The sequence below is a fragment of the Miscanthus floridulus genome, chromosome 1, assembly GCF_019320115.1.
Source record: "Miscanthus floridulus cultivar M001 chromosome 1, ASM1932011v1, whole genome shotgun sequence".
Classification (NCBI taxonomy): Eukaryota; Viridiplantae; Streptophyta; class Magnoliopsida; order Poales; family Poaceae; genus Miscanthus; species Miscanthus floridulus.
In genome coordinates this window covers 44,125,456-44,135,406 of record NC_089580.1, presented here as the reverse complement: position 1 = coordinate 44,135,406, position 9,951 = coordinate 44,125,456, and the positions used below count along the sequence as shown (strand labels likewise).

General features: G+C 45.6%; 1 protein-coding gene across 1 annotated transcript; it reads right to left on the bottom strand.

Annotated features, from left to right (window-relative positions):
- Positions 1 to 6,045: 6,045 nt before the first annotated feature.
- Positions 6,046 to 9,089, bottom strand: LOC136505153 (actin-97-like). The gene is made up of 5 exons (XM_066500297.1): positions 8,948 to 9,089; positions 7,904 to 7,976; positions 7,421 to 7,814; positions 6,479 to 7,092; positions 6,046 to 6,362 (listed from the first exon to the last, which is right to left on the bottom strand). Exons 2-5 carry the CDS (start codon positions 7,961 to 7,963, stop codon positions 6,297 to 6,299), a joined length of 1,134 nt encoding a protein of 377 aa, XP_066356394.1. The 5' UTR covers positions 7,964 to 7,976; positions 8,948 to 9,089; the 3' UTR covers positions 6,046 to 6,296.
- Positions 9,090 to 9,951: the final 862 nt, after the last annotated feature.

The following is a 9,951-nucleotide window of genomic DNA, read 5'->3' as shown; positions in this document are numbered from 1 at the left end:
TAAAATAGTGGAAGTCTTACGATAACATAGTTTACAAACTAGTTGTTTCAAACCTTACAAACTAAGTTCGATAATTATTACAAACCATAGTAGTAGTGGAGTGCATAATTAACATAAACATAACACACAAAATAAGCATCCTGTCCAAGGATCACACATTCACTTATCGTCATCGACCTGAACAACAGTCATGCAGCAAGGTCCAAAACAGACCTGCTCATGAGGCTCACCTGCAACAAGGGTCAACGAACCCTGAGTACAAAAGTAATCAACAAGACTTAACCGAAATAAAAACTGATAAGACTCAAGAATACAGACTCAGGGATTCAAGGTAGGGCTTTAGCAATAATCAAAGTTCTTTTGCGTAAAAGCTCTTTAACAAAATTCTTTATATCAACTTTTTTATCTTTGAAAAGATCATATACAAAGCTAACATGATCCATAATGAGATCATGAAACTTCATATCCAACACTTTCTCAAACCTTACTCAAGTTCCAGTTATTAAACTACGATGATGAACAGTGAGTTGAGTCTCCATAACCGAGGAGCAACGATGATTCGAACCGATTAAAAACCTAGCTGGGAATTCCAAACCACACAACATATGCAGGTCCCTGACCTCCATATACCAACCTACCCTCAGATCCTCTAAACAAGAACAGGTCTGCGCCACCCGAGAACACAGTACTCCACCAATCCAGCCCATGGCCACGTGGGTACACGCTATTCTCGCCATCTTTCCACTCCCAGTGCGCGAGTAGCCATTCTCATAATAGAATAGCCGAGTAAAGGCTTACCGGAGTATGTGGTTAGTACTACAAATTCTCACCTTATGTAATTCAACAACGGACGTGCCTTAATCAACACAGGCGGAAAGAACCCGCTCACAAGACCTCCATGTCTTGTGGCTCACACGCACCGAGTCCGCCCGGTCTAGATTTATTACTCCACATTCCCATATCACATGATAGCATAAGTTAACCAAAATTCCATTTAAAGTTCACAGGTGACAGGTAATCACCCGACTTTCATCGTTCTAAGCATAGCTAAGCAAAACTAGGTATATACGAATTTAAAACTGGTAATATGGTAAATATGGAATAACAAGGTTGGTAATGCACCAATTTGTTTTTCACTTGGCTCCTAATCACTTAATGCAGTAAAGAGAAGCAAAAGCGAAATCAATTTGTAAAATACAAGGTAGGATTGTATGCATCTGGGGCTTGCCTTCATTGACGGAAAAGTCCGGTGCCTGCGACGTTTCACAAGTATTCGATTCGACCTCTATAGACGGAATAACCTCCTCAACAACTTGATTAATTACCATGTATTCCCCTTCGTTCACTACACGTAATAACAATGCCATATTTAACATGATGCGGAATACGAAACGTGATGCTCGATGATGGATGCAAAAATTAACAATTTGAATACAACTTTCCTTCGCGGTACAGTTATAAGTCAAACAAACTAAATCTTTTTCGTAACACATACATCAATTGCCAAGGATCATTATCAACAAATGACCCAAGATCATCACTCAATCCAAAATTTCAAACAAAACCTAAACATTAAAGGTTACTATTGCTTTTATGAATTAATTATTTAATTCAAAATTATGAAATAAATCAACTTATTCTGATTGAGCTCAAAATTTTAGTAAATGTTCATTACATGATAAGTAAGTGGCAAAACAAATTTCATAATTTTTGGACAATTAAATAAGCCTAGAAAAATCATGGAAATCCATTTATTAATTAATTGAGCAATTTTCATCACATTCAAAAAGTACTGAAAAATATTATTTCATATTTTTCTTAAATAAAATACATCATAGGAAAGTCACACAAAAATTTTCATAATTTTTGGACCTCTAAATAAATCTACACAAAAATAACAAAAACAAACACTATTCATTCAAATCTGAAAATAGAAAAATTTCATTTGAACGTTGAGTCACTGACAACCCGACCCCACCTGTCATCCCTAACCTCGCGCGCTGACCATGGCAACGACGGCGCTGATCGGCGATATCTCGACGACGGCGAGACCAACGGCGACGGCCAAAGCACCAAAACACTCCCCTCGACTAGGCGCATCATTCTAGGGCACAAGGTGGACTAGCTACGGACTGGATCGAGCACTACGCTGGCCATGGCGGGCACAACGGCACGGCAGAGCAACGCCGGCAACGCAAGCACGGTAGAGGTTAAACACTTAGCATAGAAGGGTTCAGCACCTCACCCCGAACACGACTAAGCAACGAGCAGGGTCGGAGGAGCAACGAAGAGGCTGGTCGACGTTCCGAGCAGGCACGGCGGAGCAGATCGTCGTCGATGGCGATGTTCCAGGAGCTGTGGTGGTCCAAATGAGAAACCAATGGTTCAAAGAGTACCACGGCATCGTGGCGAAGTTGAAACAAGACTCAGCAAGGGCAGAGGATCACTGTAACACGCTGGCCACGGAGAAGCACGCTCGACGGAGATGCTGCTGGCCGTGGGGAAGAAAGACGACGCGCGGCGAAATTTGGTGAAGTCAGACGACTACGACCAGTTGGATGGGTGCGCAAGGAAGGGGCGAAGCTGTTGAGCACTTTGCTATGATGACACAGGCGCTGGTTCGACGGCGAGGGCTCAACGGAGCTGCGGTAATGGCGCCGGGAAAACAGAGGAAGGGAAACGGCGAAGAACGGCGACGGCTTAGGCCTTAAGGAGCGGCCAGAAGCGCAAGGAAGCCATGTAGGAGCCTTTCCCATGCCAGCGCGAAGCCAAGGACGTCCACGCGCGTGTCTGGAAGCGAACCGAAGGTCGTCGGCGGTGTAGCTACGGCGGTGAACACTGTTCACAGTATTTACAAGTTTGCCATTCGCCAAAATTCACAAATTACTCTCAAATTTTTATAACAACTCAAAAATCTTCAAAAATAAAAGTTGTTCAAAATCAAAAGTTCTACAACTTTGCTTTTATAACCAACCCCTAATTCAGTCTAGATTTTGAAATGAACTTTTGAATTCGAATGGGGGAAATTTAACGAATTACGCCTCTTTGAATTACTCCAAATTTCACTAAACAACTTGAAAAACTCCAAAAACAAACTTTGTATAACTTGTCAAGCTCTACACTTTTGCTTTTGGGCTCAACCCCAAAATATGCTTAGATTTTAAAATGAGTTTTCAGGGCAGGGTTTAAATAATGAAAATTAGGGTTTTCTAGAAAATTCAAATCCAAACTAAATTTTGACATGATTCAAACAATTCAATTCAACACTCATAACACAAATGTAAACTTGTTTTAGTGAATGCATATCAAAGTTTGCAATTTGACCAGATGCCTTGCAATGCATATGATGACATGTCATGTTTTTAATATTTAAACACCCGGGGTGTTACACATCAGAGCGGTACCACGAATCCATGGAGGATGGAGGTGGCTGTGGAAAAGCAAAGGCGGTGGCAAAGAAGCAAAGGCCATAGATCTAGGGCTCCAGCGTCGGATTAGCAAGCACGTCAGATCCGAACGGCGGCGGTGGAGAAACGAAGAAGGTAAGGCTGTGGTTTTGGTGTGCAGAAACATAAAGGTGGAGGCCGCTATTTATACGACGGAGCAGGGCGAGAAGGTGAATCGTCCGCCTAGATTCATGCGCCCGCTACGCCGCGTCATGTCACCTCCCTCCAAAGATCGTGCTCACGCTATCTCTGGTCGCGCCCTCAAAGAACACACCGGATGATGGTTTTCCCGATCGATGGGCCAAGAACCGTCGCAGGTAAGGAGGGATGCAGAGCTGAAAATGTTTCTACGGCCCATTTAGGCTCAGAAGTTCAAAGGTTGGCCCTCTGATGGGTTCACAGCCGCTCCGAGGCTCCCTTAGAATGAGGGGTGGAAAGGGATGGGCCCACTAGTGGTCAGTACCCGAGCACACGAGCGCCGTGGGCATCCCGACCCACGTTCGAGTCTTGGTCGGTTCCTAGTTCATGGCTCAGCCCCTCCATTTTATCGAAAAAACGCTTGAGGAATGACGATCACAAAGACGAGCCGACCCTCGACTGGACCCCTGCCACGCGCGGGAGTTCGAGGGAAGTTGGACTCGCAAGGAGACCGAACGTGCGGTCGTAGTACGACGGCAGACCGATCGGATCCTAGGGGACCAAAATCAAGAACAACCTTTCTGAGCTCCCGAACACTATGGTTACATGCCCCAAGAAGACCGATCGCGACAAAAGTGAATCGTCGTCCTACCAGGACGCGCCGCGGGCTACAAAAAGAAGGCCAGGGCCCTTAAGAGTGCTCCCGTCTGGAAAAGCCTCCAAAGGAGTATTCTACTCCTCCGTAGGCTTGGGGGCTACTGTTGGGTATTGTTATTAGGGACACCCAAAGAAAGGAGGTTAGCGCCCACATTGACTCACCGGATGGCTCAAGACGTATTAAGAGGTCTCGAGCGACCCCAAGGCCGCGGGCTCTGTCTCGCCCAAGGTCGCGGGTTCAGTCTCGTTCGACCCTCGGGTGCGGGCTCCATCTCGCCCGACCATCGGGTGCGGATTCCATCTCGCCCGACCCTGAGGACGCGGGCTCCGTCTCGCCCGACCCCTCGGGTGCGTGCTCCGTCTCGTCCGACCCCCAGGCTGTGGGCTCTGTCTCGCCCGACCCCTTGGGTTCGTGCTCCATCTCGCTCGACCCCAAGGACACGGGTTTCGTCTCGTCCGATGGGGACCCATACCGCCGCCAACTACTCTAGGTCCAAGCGTATGGGCCTGGGTCAAAAATCTGACACCAGGAAAGAGGTTGGCACGCCTCGATGTAACCCGTGGCCATGACGGACCATACCTAGCGATTCACATCAAGAACAGTGTCGGGCGTGCCGGTACTATTCTGCCTAATCCGTGTACGGACGCTAACAGACGCGTCAGTTCACCACGACATCCGCCAAGACGGAGTGGAATGCCATGGCCAGCAGATGACGCCTGCACATGGCGCCAGTGACGAACAGGGCCGTGACGTGGAGCCGTCCCTGTTGACATCTACAGGATCGGCGGGACCCGCATGAAGAAGGACCCGATAATACGGAAGCCTTCTTCTCTCTCTTGTTCTTCTTTTTTTTCTTCTGCTGTAACCCGCGCTTTCCCTTCGCCTTTAAAAGGAAAAGCAGGGCGCCCCATGAAAGGGGGGCCAGACCACGAGATAAAAATACAAGAGCACGACACGAGCACACGACTGAGCGGCAATCGAGCTTTCAACACCCGTTCACTCCTTCCACCAGAGACTGATCATTTCCCTCTCTCGCCTGTTTGTAACCTCTACTGCAAGCCAAGTGCCAGTAACACGAGCAGCAGCAAACTGAACATAGGAACGTTCCACCCGAACCAGTATAAACCCTTGTGTCATCTGAGCACACCATCCGAACCAGACGCGCAAATACAAATTTACTCGTCGCTGGTCCGAAAACACGGACATCCAGTTTGTTCATTGTTCAGTATCTGCACCGTGCTGTACATCCTTCTTTATATTTGAAGTCTTGCCAACACGGCATTTGTCAATGGGACTTGACAGAATGCAAGGAAATTTTTGATGATTTTCTTACGAGAACTATTTACATGGGAACACAGAAACAACTAGCTAGAAGAAACTTGTGTTTCGAGTTTTGGCTTCATGTTTATATCATCGCTTTAAGAGAAAAGTAAACACTGTTCCAAGGTGAGTCTCCCCCGCCCCCCCCCCCCCCCCCCCCCCCCCCCCCCCCCCCCACTTTACGGTGCAAAACATCTCGAGACTAAGACCTCAAACTCCTGCAGTGTCAGCAAATACTACTTTGTTTGACATAGAATAGGGGCTACTAGATGAATACAAACACATGGTTGTATAATCTCCAGTTGGTATATTGTTCAAATACCTGCGCTGCATCGTTGACAAGTTGACATGGCTACAACCAAACAACCAAAGCATATTGTATCCTCGTAGTTATTATCGCCAATACAAAAGCTACTTGGAAGTTCATACTTGCACCGATGCTCAGATAACAATGCTTTCAGAATTCAGATACATACAAGACTATTGATAGCACCAGCACAGTCCAAGTAATTTATATAACTATCAGCTCTTACAGGTACAACCAATCAAACCAAGCACGTTTGACAACTAATCTCACAAACAGCACATGAAGCCACAACACACAAAGAAGGGTCTATCCCAGAGAAGAAGACTCAGGTCCGATGCAAATAAACGTAGCATGCAAATCTGCCACACATATCTCGAGAAATGAAGGGGACATAACTTGAGACTAGGTAACAAGGAACTGGTGAAACTTAGAAGCACTTCCGGTGAACAATTGCTGGGCCAGACTCATCATACTCCTCCTTCGATATCCACATCTGGTACATCAATGCCACATCATAACAGAATTCAGAAGTGTTTTCATTTCAGCCATATTATTATGAGTTAAAGTAAAGAAAGTGCACAAGCTGAAAGTAATATAAACAATACATACCTGTTGGAAAGTGCTTAGCGAGGCTAGGATCGACCCTCCTATCCAGACACTGTACTTCCTCTCAGGTGGTGCAACAACCTTGATCTTCATGCTGCTTGGTGCAAGGGAAGTGATCTCCTTGCTCATACGATCAGCGATACCCGGGAACATAGTTGAACCTCCACTGAGCACAATGTTGCCATAGAGGTCCTTCCTGATATCCACATCGCACTTCATGATTGAATTGTATGTTGTCTCATGGATTCCAGCAGCCTCCATACCAATCATGGATGGCTGGAAGAGGACCTCAGGGCACCTGAATCTCTCTGCACCGATGGTTATTACTTGACCATCAGGAAGCTCATAGCTCTTCTCAACTGAGGAGCTGTTCTTGGCAGTTTCCAACTCTTGTTCATAGTCAAGGGCTATATATGCAAGCTTCTCCTTGATGTCCCTTACAATTTCTCGCTCAGCAGAGGTTGTGAAGGAGTAACCCCTCTCGGTCAGAATTTTCATGAGGGAGTCCGTGAGGTCCCGACCAGCAAGATCCAAACGAAGAATGGCATGAGGAAGGGCATATCCTTCGTAAATGGGCACAGTGTGGCTCACACCATCACCAGAGTCAAGAACAATACCTGTAGATTGACACAGAAAAAAGAGAGGAAACTTCAGCCAGAGTGTAAACAATTAATTTTCACCTCCATTATTTATTCTTGGTATATTAGTTGAGATACTTATTTTTCCCGGAATTCATATCACCGTACAGACTGAGGTGGTAACCACATATGCGGCATATCTGGGTCGAAATCACATAAGCAAGATAGAAGATAAAGAAACCCGGTGGCTTGATATGACCTTGACAGTAACCTCAGATAAACATTTGATAACAGCATAATGGAACCATAGAGAGATATTACTAGGAAACTGAATCAACACCGAAGTAAAGGGAGAAGCAGGTCATACCAGTAGTACGCCCACTAGCATAGAGGGAGAGCACGGCTTGAATGGCAACATACATGGCAGGAACATTGAAAGTCTCGAACATAATCTGGGTCATCTTCTCCCTGTTGGCCTTTGGGTTCAGAGGAGCTTCAGTGAGCAGCACAGGGTGCTCCTCGGGGGCAACACGGAGCTCATTGTAGAAAGTGTGATGCCAGATTTTCTCCATGTCATCCCAGTTGCTGACAATACCGTGCTCAATCGGGTACTTGAGTGTGAGAATACCTCTCTTGGACTGTGCCTCATCACCAACGTACGCGTCCTTCTGTCCCATCCCTACCATAACACCAGTGTGACGAGGACGGCCCACGATGCTAGGGAAAACAGCCCTTGGTGCATCATCACCAGCAAAACCAGCCTGGAAGATAGATAGACAGACATAATTAGTGGCGTAATTGGAAAGAAAGGAGCTAAAGGTTGGACAAGCTAAGGGGGAGAAGGACTGACCTTGACCATTCCCGTGCCATTGTCGCAGACAAGAGGCTGGATGTCCTCACCATCAGCCATTTCTACAGAATTGCTGCAGCATGGCATACAAAGATCAGTGATTATCTTTTTTAATATTTGATTGAATGGAACACTGGATTCGAACACGCATGCTAACTGAAAACACTAAGGGGCCGTTTGGATCCCTTCATTTTGGAGGAATTGAAATCTACATAATGGATTAAGGCTATTTGGCTTGGAATTTGACATTCCATAACTTTCCCAAGCTCACAAATAAGCCTATCTCAAATTCATAGGGTGGGAGATGGAAATGGATTCTATAGATCATTATGCTATAATTCTATTCCCCAACTTATAGCACACTCTTCAACTCACTTCCCTACAATAGAAATGCAACATATAAGTATGTCCCTTGAATGCCTAACAATAAATATACAAATATATTCCATATACAACTATATTAGCTTAATTAATCTATGCCTAAATTGTAATTATTAGAATGAATTCAATTCCAAGGATCCAAACGGCCCCTAAATCCAATTCTTGTACAGAAAAAAGGTCAGACAAAGACAGCAATTTTTCATGACTTGTTTTTTTTCCACGCGAAGGCCATCCCCATTTCCATTAAAAGATATTTTTCATGACTTATAGCGTCTGGAATTTGCAACATGATATTCCAGTAAGGCAACATGTGTGGTGATCTACTTCCCGTCGAAAGACCAACTGCTCTTCACTGGAATCAGACCAACAACAACTTCAACTGGCACCCCAGTTCAAGCATCCAGTTAGCTTTCGTAAAAGACTAGCAAACTCTTTTAACGCCAGATCCGAATGCAACTGTACTACGCTCGTAACTAGATCAGATCCGAATGCTGCAAGTACGCTACGGTTGTAACTAGATCAGATCCGGATGCAAGCATGCTACACTTGTAACTAGACCAGATCCGGATGCAAGTACACACACAAATGGGAAGCCTCAGCTAGGGTTTGGGAGATCGGTTTCGCCCAGCGGGTAGGGAGAGGGAGAGGAAGGGGCAGGCGAACCTGGTGACCTCTCGTCGCTGGCGAAGGATGTGGAGACCTGGGCACCTGGCGAAGGGCGGCGGCGGCGGTCTCCAGCAGTCGTCGCGACGAGAGAGAGAGTTCGGGGTGTGTGGTGTGAATTGAATGATGAAGGGGAGAAGAAAGCGCAGCCTCTCCTTGACTAATCGCGACTTCAAAACCGCACCCCTTTAAGGCCCGGCCCATTTTGTTTCGGCTCTGATGGGCTTGGGCTACTGTCCTGCGCCACTCCGTAATTCCTCACGTGATTTTATTTTGACTCTCAGAACCGAAGGAGGTTCAGAGTGGTTTTCAGAATTTATAAGGCGAGTCCCACATATAATCTTTTTTATTTATACTGGTTGTTTTGAGCCACGTCATATGTTTTTTTTCCGTTGGATCACCGGATCTCCTTTTTTTTCCTTCCTGCCCATGTGTTTCCTAACTTTTGTGTCGCTCACTGCTCTCAATCCTAATCACTCATCCATCATCGTCACCATCTTCTCGTCTCTCTCACCAACCCCTACTATCCGTACCTCTTAAGTGTCGTGCCACCATGAGAAGTGTGCCACCATATTATATGTTCACTGTTTAGATCTACTCACGTGGAGTTCAACAAAATTAGATTTTCTATTTTATGATTTTTCTGTGATTTACTATGATTTTTCAAAGATTCAGCCAAAATAAATAAAAAAGAGAAAGAGAAAACCGCTTTCAAAACCACCTATAACCGGACCAGGGAGGTAAGATGAAGAGTTTAAAAAGTTAAGGGAGGTGTTTGATCCGATTTTGGAGCTCTGTGAGGAAAAATGGACTTTTACAACTCTCTGCGTCCGCTCAGTTCTTGGTGTTTGACGGGGCTTTTACCAGTTTGTTCATTTGTTAGTTTCAGTTAGCCTAAACCAGCCAGCCAATAATATTTTTCTCTCATAACAAATCAGCATCAGCCAACCTAAACTAGCTTGAAAACCAACCCGCGAATAGAGCTCCAGGAACAGAAGCAGTCC

Excerpts from the sequence above, each read along its gene's own strand:
- LOC136505153 (XM_066500297.1), bottom strand. The coding sequence starts at position 7,963 with ATGGCTGATGGTGAGGACATCCAGCCTCTTGTCTGCGACAATGGCACG. Across the intron at positions 7,815-7,903 it reads ATGGCACGGGAATGGTCAAG|GCTGGTTTTGCTGGTGATGA; the intron begins GTCAGTCCTTCT and ends TCTATCTTCCAG. Across the intron at positions 6,363-6,478 it reads CGCTAAGCACTTTCCAACAG|ATGTGGATATCGAAGGAGGA; the intron begins GTATGTATTGTT and ends TTGATGTACCAG.